The sequence below is a fragment of the Myodes glareolus genome, chromosome 9 (assembly GCF_982192425.1).
Source record: "Myodes glareolus chromosome 9, mMyoGla1.1, whole genome shotgun sequence".
In the NCBI taxonomy this organism is placed as follows: domain Eukaryota; kingdom Metazoa; phylum Chordata; class Mammalia; order Rodentia; family Cricetidae; genus Myodes; species Myodes glareolus.
In genome coordinates this window covers 44811055-44829922 of record NC_142034.1, presented here as the reverse complement: position 1 = coordinate 44829922, position 18868 = coordinate 44811055, and the positions used below count along the sequence as shown (strand labels likewise).

The 18868-nt window shown below is 48.0% G+C and overlaps 2 protein-coding genes across 8 annotated transcripts; one reads left to right on the top strand and one right to left on the bottom strand.

The window, feature by feature from the left end:
• Positions 1-104: 104 nt before the first annotated feature.
• Positions 105-13082, bottom strand: Tnfaip1 (TNF alpha induced protein 1). Its single transcript, XM_085695447.2, has 7 exons — positions 12944-13082; positions 7185-7503; positions 6019-6188; positions 5565-5654; positions 5436-5488; positions 4499-4694; positions 105-3209 (listed from the first exon to the last, which is right to left on the bottom strand). The coding sequence occupies exons 2-7, from the start codon at positions 7387-7389 to the stop codon at positions 2973-2975; spliced, it is 951 nt and encodes a 316-aa protein (XP_085551573.1). The 5' UTR covers positions 7390-7503; positions 12944-13082; the 3' UTR covers positions 105-2972.
• On the top strand, positions 12410-18815 carry Ift20 (intraflagellar transport 20). 7 transcript variants are annotated; one of them, XM_087910241.1, is made up of 7 exons: positions 13271-13434; positions 14487-14687; positions 15156-15417; positions 15564-15692; positions 16770-16855; positions 17941-18044; positions 18431-18815. In XM_087910241.1, exons 3-7 carry the CDS (start codon positions 15345-15347, stop codon positions 18510-18512), a joined length of 474 nt encoding a protein of 157 aa, XP_087766367.1. In that variant the 5' UTR covers positions 13271-13434; positions 14487-14687; positions 15156-15344; the 3' UTR covers positions 18513-18815. The 7 variants fall into 7 exon arrangements, 5 of the variants coding, with proteins under 5 accessions (XP_087766367.1, XP_087766368.1, XP_087766366.1 ...); XM_087910242.1 differs by lacking the exon at positions 14487-14687 and having other exon boundaries at positions 15187-15417; XM_087910240.1 differs by lacking the exon at positions 14487-14687 and having other exon boundaries at positions 15164-15417.
• The last annotated feature ends 53 nt before the right edge of the window (positions 18816-18868 follow it).

Here is an 18868-nt window from a genome sequence, read left to right as displayed (position 1 = left end):
TGACCTCCCTAGAATACAAGGTCATGGAGGGAACAGTTACAAGAACTGAGCCCATAGCTGTGAGCTGGCCAGGCTCTACTCACTGGAAATATGACTCAGCACCATTGCAGTGTAACACAATTTTATTAGAAGTTAGTGTTTCCCTCTGTCACTTAGGGTAAGCAATCAAAGATTGCAGGTATGCAGTAAAAGACATTCTCTCCTGTCAGAACCTGTGCTGCTCTTCAGACAGACCAGTCACACCCACCCCAGTTCAGCAAAGCCAGTAGCTGTTTGGTGTTTGTTAACAGCTCCCAGTTTGACCTTCATCCATACTTTGTATTTACTCCCCCTGGGCTGCTTGTGATTGGAAAAACTCATCCTGCCAAGAGCTACTGTAGGACTAGGAGTGGGAAATCCACAAAGTCCAAGCAAAGAAGCTCAATCACTTTGGTGTTCGTGTTTTCTTTAAATAAGATATTTTCAGTAAAAGATGAATGCCCATCCCTGGACTCTTGTTACCGTTCTTCTTTAGGCCCAAGGACTAGACACCACTGAACACCTGAGGATATGGATGTCAGAGCACCACGTAGAGGCTAAAGGGGATGTAGAGGTCAAGGAACAAACTGGAAACATGCACCAGGGAGCCGGGAATCTGAACATTAAAAGGCTTCTTGGGGACAGCTGAGAAAATAGATCAGTGGCCTCATGCTACAACATTCCAAAGTCTGTGGGAAAGCCTCAAAGCCTAAATTTGGCCAAAAAAAATGGATTGTCATCTTCCTTCCAGTGCAATCTGAAGAACCAGTAGTTCCTGGTCACCAGGCGCCTGACCCGAACATCTTAAAGCTCTTTCTACAGTCAAGACACATCAAAGACCTGATTACCAAGTCACACTTCCCCTGCTCTATCATGTCAGGTCAGGGCCTTGTGAGAGCCCAACCCTGGGCTTGGCATCTGCCCATAGGCTCTGAGAGGTGAGCTATGTGCAGCCATTTGGCAATTATAAGAATGGTCAAGGGATGGAGTTGACAATCTATGTTTCTTGTGAGCACTGTTGAGGGCCACACTTTGTCAGGCTTACAAACAGCTCCCTCCAGTGACAACATTTCTCTGGAAAGAATCCAGTTAAGAGGGCCAAGACCAGCAAAGAAGGGGAGGAAAACCAAAGCCCAGAGGAATAGTTCACATCCAGTCTAGACCTTGCTACCTCCACGGTCAGGTGACCCAAAAGAAATAAAGGCCTTTCAAAAGGCTTAAGTCATCCTGGTTACTATGTACTTGGAGACTCAAAACTAAACAGAACCACCACCCAGAGCCAGAACATAAACTGAGATATGACATTAGGAGCTGGGCATGGCCAAACCTGGGCCAAATCTGTGGGCACTGCTGGCAGCATGGGGCTCCAAGAGTTTGTGGTCTTTAGCTGATGGCTCCATAGCCTTCTGCTGTAGCTTATATTTCTGGCCTACATGATAGCTTTTGGCTTTATGGTCTGTGGGGACAGCATGTCTTAGAACTCAGCATATGCAAGTATGAGACCCAAACCAAATAATCGTGTTAGGTCTGAGTCAGTGATGTGACCCCACAGGGGGTGAGGTATCTTTTCCCATAGGGTGCTATTAAAACCACAGTCTCAACTTGGGCATTTTTTCCCTCCTGGTATTCTTTGGGCTGGCCAGTCAGGTTGACAAAGCCAGAGCTAGTCAGTTTACTTTATTCCTGAGACAGAGTCTCTCTTTGTAGCCCAGGCTAGCCTGGAACTTTAACTACATTGCACAGACTGCTCTCGAACTTATGATCCTCCTGCCTCAGCCTTTGAGTGCTGGCATTATAGCATCTGCCATCACACTTGGCTATTAACTGCTTCTTTGTCTCTTCCCTCAGAGTCTGCAAGAGGGGATTGAGTGTCAGAAAAAGCTCTGGGTCAAGGCAGATTATACTCCTGAATGACGATATACAAAGTGCTTTAAAGATGGGTCCTAGAAGCCAGGTGGTGGTGGTGCACGCCTTTAATCCCAGCACTTGGGAGGCAGAGGCAGGCAGATCTCTGTGGGTTCGAGGCCAGCCTGGTCTACAAGAGTTAGTTCCAGGACAGGCTCCAAAGGTACAGAGAAACCCTGTCTCAAAAAAACAAATAAAGGATAGGTCCTAGGGCCTTAAAAGAGTGTAGTGTGTATGTGTCTGCCTCGGTGAGGTCCTAGCATCCTGCAAGGGTAATAAATGCTAGTCCTAGGTTCTCCCTCACCAGACTAGAAACTAGTCATTTCCTAGGTGCTCTGTGTATGTGTGGCAGTACTGGGGATTGAACCCAGGGCCTCACTCATACTAGGTAAGTATTCTACCACTAAGCTATGCCACTAGCCCTCTCTTTAAAACTTTATATTGAGGCAGGGTCTTGCTAAGTTATCTAGGCTAGCCTATAACTTGTTATGCTGCTTCAGCCTCTCCATAGCTGGCATTATAGGCAAGGCCACCATGTTAACATCTAGATTTAAAAACAAACAAAAAAATCAGGTGATACCTATGCTTAAAATCTTAGGAAAAAAGAAGACTGCCCTTTCTGTTCAAACTTGAATCCTGCAGTACCAGAAGCCTCCTTTCCTGTAGAACAGAGATGTTCCCATGGACCTCAGTTGAGGAACTGAAGGAGCTCTTCAGCAGAGGAAAGGGGCACTCAGCCAAGGGCCTGGGGAATGTTCTCAGCAGGAGATGGAAGTCAGTGCCCTCACCCTGGAGCAGAAGTAGCTCCCTGTCAGACAGGAAGTGGGGTGGCATCTAGAAGTGATGGGGGAGGAGGACCAGGCAAGACAACGTGGCCTTTCCTCTGCCAGGCTCCCTGACCTACCGGCTCCCTGACCTACCAAGCAGGGCCTGGCACCGCTACATGCTAGAACAGGCTCCCAGCTAGCAGGAGCAGTATAGGTGGCCAATGGGGTGTGTTCCACAGGACAGCAGACATGGCTTTGTGCTCTGACTTTCTAAGGGTCTCATTAGTCTCGGTGAGTAGACTGGTGGCCAAGTTGCCGGTCATCGTAAGTACTATAGCGCTTGACGTGAATGCGGCGGACACGGTCCCGCAGTTCAAAGGTATCCTCATCTTCACTGGGGGAAGCCTGGCTGCGGCTCCGGCTTGTGGCCTCCAGCAAGGAATTGTCAGGGACTCGAGGGGTCTCATAGAGTAGGACGTTGAGTGTCTCCTCATAGATTCGGGCCTCTGGGAATTCCACCTGGGGAGAAGGGGACAAGATGGAGTCTTGCTGTTCCATGAAGCCTTGGAAGTCGGGCTGTCCTGTCTGTCACCCACCCACACAAATAAATGTAGGAACGAAGGAGCTCTGATAAGCAGTTCTGTTGCTTTTCTGGCCCAGAAAGCCCATCCCTAGGATCACAAACTTGTCACACTGAGCTGCTGTACATTCCTCTCCATCTGGGCCTGTCTAATAGCTAGGGTGTGAGGGTTAGAGAGGTACATGGAAGAAGGAAGAAAGCACCTAGGTAGAAGACAGGCACTGCCACCTCTGCTGTGACTCAGGCCCTGAAACCTGACTGACTCCACACGTCATGTCGCCCTCATATACTCATACACTTCCTCATACACTGCCAGACTCCCACCTCACACAGGCCCTCGGACAGCCCTCATCAGGCCACAGCCTCAGGCGATGAGGCAGTCTGGGACTAAGGTGCTTGGGTCTGGATGCTTGAGTCCTTTTCCCTTCACTTCCCAGACAAACTGCTTGGTATTCCACCCAGTAAAACCCTACTGTTTCCAAGACTATACTCCAGGGAGGACACCTGCTGGCCTCTGCAGAAAGGGAGGAGGAGCTGAGTCTATGTAAATCCTCCCTACCAAGTAATTCATACAGCTGATTATAGTGGACAATACCTGTAACCCTAGTTACAGGGGGGCTGAGGCAGGAGGAATGCCATGTGTTTGTGGCTAACTTAGGTTATGTAGCAAGCTCTAGTCTGAGCTTCACTAACCCTGTTTCAAAAAGAAAAAGGAAACATAAGGTGCCTTGTGTTCATCTGGCACTGTGATGCCATCCACTGGGCTCAGGAGCCAGCTGACCGGGAACTCCCTGCTGGCCTGGCTGCTAGAGCAGGGCTGCGGTGGAAAGTCACACCATGCTGCTGCTTCTGAGCTGTACCCTTGCCAGTACTGGCTACACGCAGACTCATCCCCGCATCTCTAAGCAGAAAAAACAGACCGATGTGGTTGAAACAGCTGCACAGTCAGACAACTGAGAAGTGGTAGGGCTAGAGGACAGCTTGAGTTGTGAAAGCTTCAAAGACCTGGTCCTTCCATGACACTAGAAAGTTCCTTGCTGGTCAGTGGGCTTCTTTCTCAGAGCTGGTAACAGTTTCTGACCCTCCGCTTTGTTCTGGAAAGCTCTGTCGTACCTGGCAGCACCATACCATGTTTGGGAAAGTACTGTGGGAAGGGTGCATTGGGGCAAGAGCAGTTCTCCACCCTGGAGTCTGAGGGATCTGTCTCCTAGCAGAGGAAAGCCCATACCTTGGTCTGCTTCTTCTCTGTGGCATACACGATGGAGGTACAGCAAACCTCTGCCAGCTTGCGACCCTGGCCATAGAAAGACCAGCAGCAAATTTCATCACCAATCACGTCCTTGATGAAGAGCACGCGACCATTGAAGCGCAGAGACAGCTTGTCGAACAGTTCAATGTTTTTCAGTAGGTGATCATCAGAATTGCTGGAAAACCACAAGGGCCAGCAAGCCTGAAATGAGGTTCCAGCACGAGGGAGGGCTTTTGGAACATTCTGAGTTCTCCCCTCCCCCCTCCCCTAGCATGCTAAAATGAAGACATGGCAGAGGAACAGGGAGGCAGAGAGGAACCTGTAGGACTTGGGCCTGTGAGGGAAAGAGAGGGGTGGGACTGGCTCTCCGTACAGCAGAGAGCTCTGAGGGAAAGAAGTGATGACCCTCCTGAAGCCTGGAAGAAAGGGTCCCTCCCTGCTACTTGGTAGACAGGGTTCTTTTACTGTGGGGTGATGCAGTGTCCACAGGGGACCAGGAGACTCTAGAGCTGGGCCTGGGTCTACCTAACCATGGCCTGTTATATGGACATGGTCAGGAGCACAGGCTTCAGGAGGACTCATCTCATGACTTCCTAGCACCCCTCTTCACCCACTGAGACAGCGGGGATGGAAATCCCTGGCATGCTCATGTTACGACACATTACAGGCATGTTTCATGTTCTATCATCTACATCCCAACCAGGCCATGTAACAAATCCCAAATGTCTCTGTCTCGAGTTCCATTCTATGCCTGTTGATTGCCCTTAGGAAAGGTGGATTCAACCCAGCCCCAGGTTGTGTGTGTCAGGAATCTGTGAAGTCCCTTGGGCCTATTGCCCAGAACCGGCTCTGGCTGCTCAGCCTTTTAGCTGCTTCTGCTACCCTCCCCAGGCCCTAGCGGAGATGCCTGCCATACCTGGTGTATGAGTACTTGTTATTGCTCCTGTTGTACAGCAGCTTCACCACAGGCTGTGAGGGAAGACAGAGTAAGGGCTGGGCCGGGAGCCTGGTGTCCCCAGGCCCAGGCCCGCAGAGTGCCCAGTACCTTTGTGGAGGACTCGATGAGCCTGTCCTCCTCTCTCAGGGAGGTGATGATGGGGATGTTGCACACAGGCTGGTAGGAGTCTTTCTTGTCCTGGTGACACAGAGCAGAAAGCTGCCTTTAGAATCTTATGCTAACCAAGTACCTCCCCAGGCCTTCAGCCATTGCCACCCCCTGCCTGGTAAGGAGGTACCAGGCAGATCATGATGTTTTTTGGTAATAGGTAACTGCTAGCCAGTAAGCAGATCCCCATTGCCAAAAAGTGTCAAGCTTAGCTATCTAAGTGAATGAACTAAAGGCACAGCCTATTTGTGCTGGGTGCTGGGCCTGGGCAGCACCCCATTGTTCTGAGTTTAGACTCATCAACCTCATTTCCAACATAGCTTTCCAGGAGCCAAACCTAATGTCCCCAGAGAGACGATTCCCGACTTGCTAAGCCAACCAACTCTTCCTGTACCTGAAGGGCAGTCTGGCACATATTGACTAGCCCTTGAATGAGGTAATATTTTGCTTCAGCCATCAATTCCTGGATTTCTTGCCGGTTTTGTGGGAGGGTAATGGTGTCATCTCGGAGGTAATTCAAGATGGTGCCAAAATGCTTTCCACATCTGTCTATGAGGATCCAGCCTAGGAATTTAGAGGGATCCAAAAGGATTACTGTTAGCCTCCAGCTGTGTCTGATGCAGGAAAGACCGCCTGAGAGAGGCAGCAGGCAGCCAGGAAAGAAGCTCCATTAGAGTGCAGAGCCCAGAGCCCAGGCCAGGGATGCACGCAGACTCCAGGCCTCAGGTCTGTGTTGCTCTTTCCTATCCTGAGTCCTGGAACTCATGCGCCCCTTAGAGTGGAGGACTGAATGTCTAGGCTTGGGGGTACTCAGGTCACCCTGGTAATACAGACTCCACCAGTCTCAGCCTTTGCCCACTGCCCAGGCTCTACTGTGTTTATGACAATCTTACTTATTTGGGTACAGATACATATATCAGCTTTTTGTTTTTAGCCTTAGCTGTCCTGGAACTCACTTTGTAGACCAGGCTGGCCTCGAACTCACAGACATCCACTTGCCTCTGCCTCCCGAGTGTTGGGATTAAAGGTGTGTTCGACCATGCCTGGCCCATATGTCAGCTTTTGAAAGAGAGTCTTGCTAACCTGTCTGGGTTAGCCTAAGATTTGAGATTGACTTATCTCAACCTCCCGAGTGTTAGGATTACAAGCATGTGCCAGCATTTCTGGATTCTATTGGGGGGGCAACTTTTTTTTTTTTTCCTTCAGACAAAGTTTCATGTAGCCTAGGTTGGCCTCAAACTTGCTATGTAGTAGAGGCTGGCTTCAAATTTCTGATCTTCCTGTCCCCATCTCCAAGTGCTAGGGTTACAAATGTGTGCCACCACACCTAGCCTGAATATTAAATTTTAAGTATGGACTTTTTCCTCTGGATGATATATGAACATACAGCATTCTATGTACAATTTCAAGGAATTCTGAAACTCTATTAAGACCTGTAAGAAGTGAAGAGGAAAGGATACAAATTCTAGATATATGGAGCTTAAGCCCTGCCCTGATGTCATCTCAGGATGCCCCCTTCCTTCCCTCCCTTGCCCAGCACGCCCGGATACCATGTCTCACCTTCTTTGTCGGTCAACACCTCCATGCGCCCACTGAACATGGCCTTGAGCATGGTGTCATGCCGGGTGAGGGCCCGCACTGTGGTGCAGTACAGGGAGCCACCCACGTTAAGCTGCACGTACTTGTTGCCCAGCCCGCCTCCCTTGAAGCCACTTATCTTGGGCTTGGCCCCTGAGGCTGGGCACAGGCAGGTGTCCCCTGACATCTCCCGCTGCAGGTAGATCACCACACGGCAGGAGGTAGGCTTGGAAGGTTCTGCCGTGGTGGAAGTGGTCACGAATGAGTGGCCCACAGAGGCCAGGACCTCATACTCTCAGTGCTGTAAGTAAGAGGCAGAGAGGACACGGGAGTCAGCAGGGTAGAGCTCACAAGGGACAGCAGGAGGAACTCTGACACAGTTGACTTCCTAGATAAGCCCATACACTCCCAAGCAGAGGTTAAGCTCCTGGGTGTGCTGGTTAGCGTTGTCAAGTCGACACAAGCTAAAGTCATTTGGGAAGAGAACCTTAATTGAGAAAATGCCTCTAGCACATGGCTGGAAGGTAAGCCTGCAGGGGCATTTTCTTGATTAGCAATTGATGGGGTGGGCAGTGCCAGCCCTGGCCAGGCGGTTCTGGGTGGTATAAGAAAGCAGGCTGGGCAAGCCAGTTAACAGCATTCCTCTGTGGGCTCTGCTTCAGTTCCTAGCTCAGGTTCCTGTCACCCGTTCCTTCGCCAGCTTCCCTCAGTGAAGAACTGGGACCTGGGATCTGTAAGCAAAACATAAACTCTTTCCTCCCCGAGTTGCTTTCGGTCACAGCATTTTATCACAGCAACAGAAAGCAAACTAGGACCCTGGGCAACAGCAGCAATGACCCCGTGCTGCTCTCAGTGCTCTCTCACAGGTCTGGGAGCATAAACTCCTCCGGGCTCAGCTCTGCTTTGGGTTGCCAGATTAACAGGTCACCCTGGGATCCACTATACTGACTCCAGAAAATGTTTTACCAATATTCCCAGGATTCCAGACTAACCAACTGGGAATCTAGCCAGTCTAGGAGTTTCCCCAGAGTCAGAGGGACAGGATGCATTTCCTGTTTCAGGAGTAGCCGCTCCAGGACTCAGGTTAGCACCAGCCAAAGGAAGCCTGGATCTGGGAATAACGTGAGTGTGGTTCTAAGAGGTTGGAGAGGGTCAGCTTTGGAGGCAGCCAGCCAGGGAGCTTGGCAGGGGCTACCTGAGTTCCCATGGGGTTTCCTGACCTTCCCCTTTCTTGGCATTAGACTTGCCCCAAGTTCCTGTAATTGTCACTATTTTTCAAGGCAGAACACAGGATGACTACTTTGTTGTTTTTTCCTGAGAGCCCTATCTCTCTTCTTTTCCTTTCCACCAAGAATGAGGAGAACAGATATGATGATGACCCTAAAAATGATTAAGGAATATGGAAAGAAAAACTAACAGTTCAGAGATCAGAGATTAAAGGAAAAGTTGGTTCATCTTCCATTCTGTTCAGACTTTCTTTCTGTTTTTGTTGTTGTGACCTATATTCTAAATTCTAAACCTCTAGACTCTGAATTTAAAAAAAAAAAAAAAAGTTGAGTCCTACATGGATATGGTGGTGCACACCTTTAATCCCAGCACTCAGGAGGCAGAGGCAGGCGGCTCTCTGTGAGTTCGAGACCAGCCTGGTCTACAAGAGCTAGTTCCAGGGTAGACACCAAGGCACCAAAGCTACAGAGAAACCTTGTCTCAGAAAAAAAGAAAAAAGAAAAAAAGAAAAAAAAAAAGCTCAGCAGAGACAGGAGACTCTGTGAGTTCCAGACCAGTCAGGTCTATGGAGGGAGCTCCAGGACAGCCAGGAGTACACAGAGAGACCTTATATCAAAACAAACAACAAAAAACAACAACAAAACCCTCTAACAAACAAAATTACATCTTTACAGAACAGGACAGGTACAGATTTACTGTGGTTATCATTCCCAGTGTTAACAACTAGTTGTATGCATATAGATACAACTACGTATATCATATTTCATGTATTTACATAGTATTAGGTATTTTAAATAATCCAGAGATGACAGAAGAAATTCAGGAGAATGTGCATAGATTATATGTAAATATAACAACAACTCTTAATGTAAGGGACTTGAGCATCCTCAGATTTGGTATTTGAGATAATTGTATTATAATGACAGATTTTTGAAGCAGGGTCTCTCTATTATATACCCCTGATTGGTCTAGAACTCGATATGTAAACTAGGCTGACCTCAAACTCACAGAGATCCACCTGCCTCTGCCTCCCTAGTGCTGGGATTAAATGTGTGTGCCAACACCACTGGCTGATCCAAACTTATCACTAACCAGGCCAAGGGTGGTGGCTCACACCTACAATCCAGTACTTGGAAGGCTGAGGCAGTCTGAACTACAGAGACCCAGTCTCGAGGGAAAAAATAAAGAGTAAGTTGTAGCTTAATGTAGTACGCTTTTCTAGCATGTATTAGCTCTCCCAGCAGCATATAAACTAAATATGATAGCCCTTGCCTGTAATGCAGATATAGGTCAATGGAGGCAGAAAGACCAGGAGTTTCTCAGCTGCCTAGAGAGTTTGGGACCAGTCTGAGTTACAAGAGACTGCCTCAAAAACAAACAAAACCCCCAAATATTATTATGTACTGTGAGGTACAGAGGTATACACCTGTAATGCCAGCAAGCACTCGGGATTTCAAGTCCAAGCCCTGCCTTGAATACAGAGTGAGACGGAAGCTGACCTGAGCCAAATAGTAGGATCTCCATCTTTAAAAAACAAAAAGAAAGCTGGGCAGTGGTGGTGGCGCAGGCCTTTAATCCCAGCACTTGAGAGGCAGAGCCAGGCGGATCTCTGAGTTCAAAGCCAGCCTGGTCTTCAGAGTAAGTTCTAGGACAGCCAGTACTGTTACATAGAGAAACCCTGGCTCCAAAAAAAAAAAAAAAAACAAAAACAAACAAACAAAAAAAAAAAAACAAGAAAGCAAAAAATCAAAAAGATATAGCAATAATTAAAAAAAAATCACACACTAATGAGATGGTTCAGCTGTTACGAGCACTAGCTGCTTTTCTCTTCCAGAGAACCTGGGTACAATTTCCAGGCCCACATAGCAGCTCACAACTGTCTCATACACTGGTTCCAGGGGATTGGATGCCATATTATGGTCTCTATGGGCACTGCACATTTGGTATACTGATAACATGCAGGCAAAACATCCATACACATAAAATTTAAAAATAAATTAAAAAATAATATCAATAATATTCATTCACCAAAGAAAAAATGATCATAGCTAAATTCACTGCATGCTTAGTATGTGGCAGAGAATATTCTAGGCATGGGGTATATATTTTATCTAATTCACTTCACAATGAAACTATTTGGTACCTGTTACTTAAGCAGTAGGAACCATATAAAGACAATGTCCTTGCTTCAGGTAGTTCAAGGAACACTACATCCCCAGCCCAACCAGACTTTAAAAATAGTAATAAAGTTATCATTTACTATGCTCTTACTGTGTCAGGCACTGGAAATAGAAAAGAACAAATATAGAAGAATCCTGCCCTCATGGAACTCACACTATAGTAGAAGACAAGTTAGGCATAACAGTGCATGCCTTTAATCCTAGTACTTAGAAGTTCCAGGCTAGCCTGGGGTATGCAGTGAGTTCCAGGGCTGCCAAGGCTATGTAGAGAAACCATGTCTCAAAAACAAAACACAAACCAGAAGACAGACTATAAACAAGGGAACAAAGAAGCAGATGACTGATGTAACTGAGACTACAAGAATGGCATGAGAATCATCAGGCTTGAGACCAAGGGAGGATGGCATTTCAGCTAAGGTCTGAAAGTATATTCTAGACAGCAAGTGCAAAGCTCCTATGTGACACGAGGTTCAGAGGCTGAAGGGATGGCTCAGCGGCAAGGATGTGTACTGCCCTTGCAGAAGACCCAGGTACAGTTCCCAGCACTCACATCAATAGGCTTACAGTAATCTGTAACTCCTGTTCCAGGGGACCTGACACCCTCTTCTGGCCTTTGCTGCCGGCTAAAAGCACATGCATATACTCAGGCACACACATGTACATTTAAATTTTTTAAAAATGAAACAAGTTTTATGAGGGTGGAGAGATTGATCAGCAGTTAAGAGCACTGGTGGCCTCCCGGAATACCTATGTTCAATTCACAGCACTCATACAGTGGCTCACAGTAGTCTCTAACTCCAGCTCTAGAGGGTCCGATGCCCTCTTCTGGACTTTGTGGGCACCAGTCATAACACACAGGCAAAGCTACCACACACACAAACTGCTGAAAAGGAACAAGTTTTAGGAACAGTAGTGACATCGTGGCTAAGGTTCAGCTAAGGAAGAAGGGGGAAGGCAGTCTGATGGAAAGCCGGGGAAAGCAAGTGCTACATGACCACAAAGAGCTGGGTTTTTGTGAATTAAAATATACTTTGGGAACCGACTGGAAGGCTTTAAGCAGGGGAGTGATATGATCTGATTTTATTTATAGTTTTCAAGAACAACCTGATGCTGTGCAGGACTGCAAAGGTGCATGAGAGGAAGTGGGGAGATCAGAGGAAGTAGTGGTCCAGGCAAGAGATGATGAAGGTAGGGATCACAGAAGCAAGGCTGGAGGCAGAAACAAAAAACCCCACAGTGGAATCGACCTCTTTAAATCCCAGAACACTCAGTGGATTCCTGTTACCCCTCATGCCTTCCAGGTGAAACCCAAGATGTTGTTCCTCAAACGAGAACGGCACACTGTTAAGTATTCAACATACATCAGCTTGTTAGACTAAAACTGTTTGGGAAAAGATCCAGGTATGTCCCTGAAATTGGGGGTGGGGGTGTCAGGGAAAAGAGGGTGGTGCTGTGTGAAGTAGCACATCCTTTTGGTAGCTTATCTGCTTCACTAATAGAATATGAATGAAATGAGAACCAGAAGACTGCCAGTAAGGGACACCAGCATGCTAGAATGATAAGCAATTGCCCTACCTCAAAGCAAAAAGAACCCTTTAACAAGTTTTAGCAAGTTCCTCACATAGTTTGTGTTCAATCCCTATTTCCCCGGAATCAAAGGAAGCATATATATACACGTTCTACCAAATCAAAGAAACTCAACGACTACTAGGCTTGCCAACAGAAGAAATCAAATCCGGAGCTAATCTATTCCTTTCCCACAAAGCAGCCACTTTGAGTCCTGGGTGACGTCAGATCAAATTCCACCAGACCAATGAGTTCCAAGAGTACAGTGGCAGGTGACGCCCTAGAAAGAAATTTCTGCGAGGATGAAGTTTCCACCGATAGCCTCAGTGCTCTTCCCTCGGGACTTCGCCTGTGGATCCCGGGGTAATTCTGGGGCTAGGGCCCTACACGTGTCTCTACGGGAACCTCAAAGGAAGCAAAACAGAACAAAGGGCAAACGATCGCGGTAGTGCAGACTTGGGGTCCTAAAGGAAGGACACGATGGACAGAAAGAGGGTGGGAAGGCTAATTTTGGCTAGAAAGGTCAGAAATCGTGGGAGCGACGCTTAGGCTTCACCCAAAGGGTCCCCTGTGGAAATGACGAGATAGCCCACCTCTCTCCTGGCAGTGCACGGTGCTCTCCCGCCACACCCCTCCTCTTCTGAGAAACTGAGATTTCGTGGTCCCAAGAGAGGACCTGAACTCCATCCCGCGCGCCGTCCCGTGCCTTTTGCCCAGGACCCGGCAGAGCCTGTTCTTTCCCGCTGTACCCGCACGTCTGGTACTCACCGTCCGCGAGGACGCCCCTTCTCTCAGCCGAGTGGCGAGCGGACTCGGTGCCGCCTCTGGCCTGTGGCTGCCTGCAATCTCGGCTGTGAGCTCACATCCTGCGCTCGCCGACTCCGGACCTACAACCCAGCCCTACAGCTCGGGAAACATACTACAAGGCCCGGCATGCACAGCGCGCGAGCAAGCGGTGGAGTCGGGAATCCCGCTGAGGTTTGGCTTTTTTTCCGCTTCCGGGTATGAGAGCAAATCTACTTCCGCCGGCCTCAGGCGCAAAGGCTTCTGGGTCTCGTGGGCAGTTACCGCTCCTCTCGGAGTGCCTCTATTTCCCAGCAGGCACTGCGGGGTGGGCGGATGCGAGTGGTTCTGGTGTCAGGGGGTGACGTGTGGCTACTAGGTCCTGTATCCGTGGCAGCGGCCGGTTGCGGTTACCCGAGAGAACTTTCCACCGACAGCCGTCTGGGCCGTAGCGTGCCGTCGCGACGGGTCGGCAGGTATGTCGTGATTTGAGGTCGGGGGACCCGGTAGACTTGGGACTTGAGGGCGAGGTGACCCCCCCACTGAGGATTGGCAGGCCCAGGCCGATAGTGGTGGTTTAGAGAGAGAGGGTTTACACCCAGCTCAGCCCTAGAGCGTGGCTCCCTGCCATCTCCGCGGGAAACCGAGGCTCGGACAGTGCAGGAGGATAGCTTAGTAAAGACCGCCACGTCCTTTGCCAGTCGTTCCTGACTGTGCCCGCGCCTTCTCCGCACCCCACAGCCGCAGCTGTCCGTAGTGCCTGCGGAGGAGCCGCGAGAGCCAGGGCGCCGTAGAGCCCGTCACCGCCCTCATGCTTGGGAGCCTCAACCCCAGGTCCCTGGCACGTGTTTGATGGAAGCTGGGGGTGAGGCGGGGATCTGTTAGTCCGCTGCGCACCATTTCCCTACAACTCTCTTTCTTACCCATCTCATTCATCTGTCCTTTCCAGCCACACACTCCGTCCCACCCACATTCATGGCCATCACGCTCGGCTCTTTTCCCTCATCTCCAACCTGCTGCGTTAAGAGGTCTGTTACTAAATTCTGTAGACTCAGAAACCATCTCAGCTCTGAACGCGCCTTCAGCTTCAAGTCTTCTTTTAAGCCTGCCGTTTCCACATCCATTCATTCCGCACACATTAACAGAGTGCCACTTGCCTGCAGACAGCCTGCTTAGATGCTAGGCTCTCATGAAGAATCTGGGAGCTGCTGTTCTTGTTCCCTCCCAGGCCAAGGCAGTGATCTTTGCAAATCTGACCGACGAGTACTGCTGGAATCCACTACTAGCCGTTACCGTTATAAAAAGCCAAGTTCATTGCTGGAGCTTCTCAGCATTTAATCATCGAGCTCTAGCCAGTTTAGCCTCGTTGCTCCCTCTTGTTGATACCACAGTCTTTGTGCCAAATTCTAGCTTCAGGATCTTCCCATGTGCTTTCCCCTCTGCCCAGAATGCCTCTCTCCCACCTTCTCTTAGAAGATTTTTTGGGATGTGTCTAGTTAAGTTTCATATTGTTTTTTTTTTTCTGAAGGCTTTTGTTGAGCGCCCTCTGCCCTCTGAGTACTGCGCTCTTGGAGAGGCTTCACAAAGCGCCGAGCACTGTTCCTCATAGTCTTATCACAGTTCGTGGTTATTTGCCTGCCGTGTCTGTCTAGAGACATTGTGTTCACTCGGTCCTTGGAGCAGGGGTTCTAGTTTTTTGAAGAAATGCATGCAAACGGAATTCAAATAGGTGTGTGCACCCTCATATTACACGAACTTTTCTGTAGCACCTGGTCCAGTTAATTCCTGGTAGCTCTTAAGTGCTCAACTGTTTGTCCAAATACAATAACACAAGTAGACAATTTGTTTTTGAGATGGGGCTTCATGTAGCACAGGATAGCTTGGGACTTGGTATGTAGCCCAGGTTGGTCCTAAATTTGTGTTGGGCTCCTCTGGCACAACTCTGGGGTCAGAGTCATCTATGACTATAGCTGGCTTTTAGCGCTTTAACTTTTTCAAATTCACCCAGATTTTTTTTCTTTTTTCTTTTGTCATTTCAGTGCATGCATTTGAGAAGCCTTTTGGGGTGCATATGTGGGGATTTCTAACTGTGCTTATGGCTCACAGCTTAGGCCTCATGCACTCAAGAAAGCTGCTGTTTTTATTTTTTTCCTGTTGGCTTAGTGGTAGTTCTGTAAAATCACTTAATGCAATATAGTTTTTCAGGTTCCATGGCTGTTTTCCTCCAGCTAAACTGTGCTGCTCCAGGGCAGACACCGTGTTGCGTTCATCTGCACCCCCAGCATCTAGCAGTGCTGGCATGTAGTAGGCACTCAAGAAATGTATGTTGAATGAACGATGCCTGTGACAAGCAACTGGACTTTATTCTTTCCTGACCCTTGCTCCTATGACATACCTCCTGACTGCCACTGTCACCCCTTCAAAGCAGAACTTCTCTAGGGAGCCTGGAAGGGAAACAGGTGAGGCTGGGCGGGGGAGGCAGAGGAAATGGGGAATGTGAGGCGGACTTGCTATTGGTATCTGGGGACTGGAGTGGGCTGAAGTCGAGCCTGAATTTCCTTGGGTGTCTGGGCTGAAATTCAGGTTGGGGCTGATTTCTTTGCAGCTATGGCCAAGGATATCTTGGGGGAAGCAGGGCTGCACTTTGATGAGCTGAACAAGCTTCGGGTGTTGGACCCAGAGGTTACCCAGCAGACCATAGAACTCAAGGAAGAGTGTAAGGATTTTGTGGACAGTGAGTATCACTGGGAGACACAATGCCTTTCTGCTTTGAGCAAATTCACTACCCCACCTTGACTAGCGCCCTTATGTCTGCCAGAAAGGAGTGCTTGCTACCTGGATTGAGTCTAGTCTCTGGATTCCCATGTGTACCCAACCTTCTCTACTTGCCCTCTTGTGTTGCCATCCATGGAGCCCCACATTTAGTCCCCACAACACTAAATGGACCTGGCGGGAGGGGGTGGGTGGTTTTTAGATGAATAACCTTAAAATTCTTGATAGAGAATTATGACTTGGAGGTGGGAAATAAATTATATGTTTTGATTTGATTTCTTGGTAGAATTGTCTTGGTGGCAGGATCTGTGTTATTTGGAGTTAGAGGTGGTAACTGAAGTCTCTAGGAGCAGCTCAGCACAGTGGTGACCTTTGGGCTGCAGATCCCCAGGAGGCTTTCTTTCCTGGCTGCTAAGCCAGCCCAGTACCAATGGAAAAAGCCAGATTAAGCTGGAGCAAGGGAATTTTTTTTTTGAGGGTCTCACTGTGTATGTTGGCCTCAAACTTATGATTCTCCTAACTCATCCACCCTAGTGCTAGGGTTCCAGACCTGTGTCACATACTCAGTTGAAGCAAGAGATTTATGGGCCATGATTTTGTGGCAGGTTGCTTGGTGTCTGTTCCCAGTTTAGTGGTTGTTGTATGCTGTGGCCCACTTCTCTGGCCTATTTTCATAAAATAAAACAGGGTTCCAACATACCAAGAGCATTGAAGAGAGTGACTAGGAGATGGGGCACTAAATGATGTGCGCTTTTTACTGCTGTGGTTAGAGGTGGGGATCCGCACACCACCTTCTCCTGAAACTCAGAGGTGAGCCCTTGGCCAGTCCAAAGGCTGCACTTGTGTCCTTAGAATCCTTTCTGGGGCTTATGCTCAAAGTCTAGCTCTGGTATTGGTCCCTCTTCTCTATGGTAGACCAAATGGTGGAAGGCTCAGCCTGTGTTACAGGCTGCTGTAACACAGATTAGAAAGGGCAGTTGGCTTTCCCTCCCTACTTCAAAAAAATGCTAATGAGAATGTTTTGTGCTTTCCCTCAAAGAAATTGGCCAGTTTCAGAAAATAGTTGGTGGTCTAATTGAACTTGTGGATCAGCTCGCAAAAGAAGCAGAGAACGAGAAGATGAAGGTAAGATCAGCAGTTGGCCTTGGCCAGGAACCCTGTGTCCTTGTCTTGATTATAGGGATGGTAGTAGGCTCATTTATTTAACACAGGCATTTAATAATCAATAGATGCTGACCTAGTTAACGTGGTGAGCTTATGCAACTATTTTCTTTTTTCTTTTATGCACATTGGCGATTTGTCGCCATGTTTGTATGTGTGAGGGTGTCGGATCCCCTGGAACTGTTGTGAGCTGCCATGTGGGGTGCTGGGAATCAAACCTGTGTCCTCTGGAAGAGCAGTCAGTGCTCTTATAACCGCTGACCTATTTCTCTAGCCCCCAGTATTTTTTTTTTAAAACTTATTTCATGTGAACGAATGTTTGTCTGCATGGATGTCTGTGCACACATATGTGCACGTCTAGAGACCAGAAAGTATCAGATCCTCTGAAACTAGAATTAGAAATGTTTGGTTGTGAGTTGCTTTATGAGTGCTGGTAACTGAACCTAGACCATCTGCAAACACAGCTAGTGCTTTTAATGACTGAGCCATCTCTCCAGTTCCCAAATTTTCAGACTTATGTGCATGACTATTTTGCTTACTTGCATGTATGTGCACTGTGTGTGCCTGGTGTCCATACCCTTGGAGGTCAGAGAGGGTGTTGGATTCCATGGAACTGAAGTTATCGATACTTGTGAGCTGCCATATGGGTGCCTGCAGCACTGAACCTGGCTCCTCTCCACGAGCAACCAGTGCTTTTAACCACTGAGTCCTTTCCAGTCCGGCCAGTACACACTTGTTATTCCTTTTGATCTTCATGGTAGAACTGGTGGGTGTTTTTTCAAACAAAGATGTGAGAGAGTGCAGGGTACAGATGGCTCGGTTAAAGGGGTTTAAGTGGTGCCTCCAATGGGCCACTGCATACACTTGCAGGCCAGACCACTTTTTCTTGCCATTTTTCACCAAGCACTTTGGGACCAGTGGGTTAGTAGTCTTGACTAGCCATTAAAACCATGGGGCTCTTCTCTCTTTTCCCCTCCCAAGTGGCTTTTCCCTTTTGAAGAACTTAGGTGAGTTTAAACCATGCCTTCTTTGGCAATGATGTTTCTTAGGCCATTGGTGCTCGGAACTTGCTGAAATCCATAGCAAAACAGAGAGAAGCCCAACAGCAGCAGCTGCAAGCCCTAATAGCAGAGAAGAAAATGCAGCTAGAAAGGTAAGCAGCCATGCTAAGCCAGTACTCAACTGCAGGTTCTCATTCTCCATCATCTTGTCTTTATGCATCATTTCCCAGGTAGAGCACCTCACTGGGTATCCTGGAGATTTTTAAAAATTACATTTGATAAGAAAGTGGGGACTTAGTTAATTCCAGATGACTTCCCACAGTCTGAGCAGTGGTTCCTGTAACAAGGGCTGAGGCCATCTCCTGTGCCTTCCCTAGGGATGGAGGTTTCTCCTGGGTGGCTCTAAGTAGGGCTTTGCGTATTTCACTCTTGCCCTGACTTCATAGCTAACCATTTCTTGCAACTATTTAAAGCTCTATACTCTCAATTATCTTTTTATTTCCTTCTTTTCAGGGCTTCTAACAATTTTGTTTTTCAGGTATCGGGTTGAATATGAAGCTTTGTGTAAAGTAGAAGCAGAACAAAATGAATTTATTGACCAATTTATTTTTCAGAAATGAACTGAAATTTTCATTATTTATAGCAGGAAAGCAAAAAAGCACCCAAAACAAACAGAAAAACCTCTGTACCATTCCAGTGACTTGACTGATGACAAGTATGTCATGGCAGTGCATAAGGAGGCAGTACTGCCACCCGGGGCACCTCTGGGGCAGCTGGTAAACAGTGCTCAGCCATCGCTAGTGGCAGAGGCAGCATAGGGCCTCACCTCTTGCATTCTCAGCACAAACTAAACTTTAATCCACTTTTTTTTTTTTAAATTCAAAAAGTTCTCAATGAAAAGCAATAAATACCATTAGCAAATAGCGTGGTCTTCTCTGGTGCTCTGTTACCAGTCCCTAACCCCCATTCACACAAC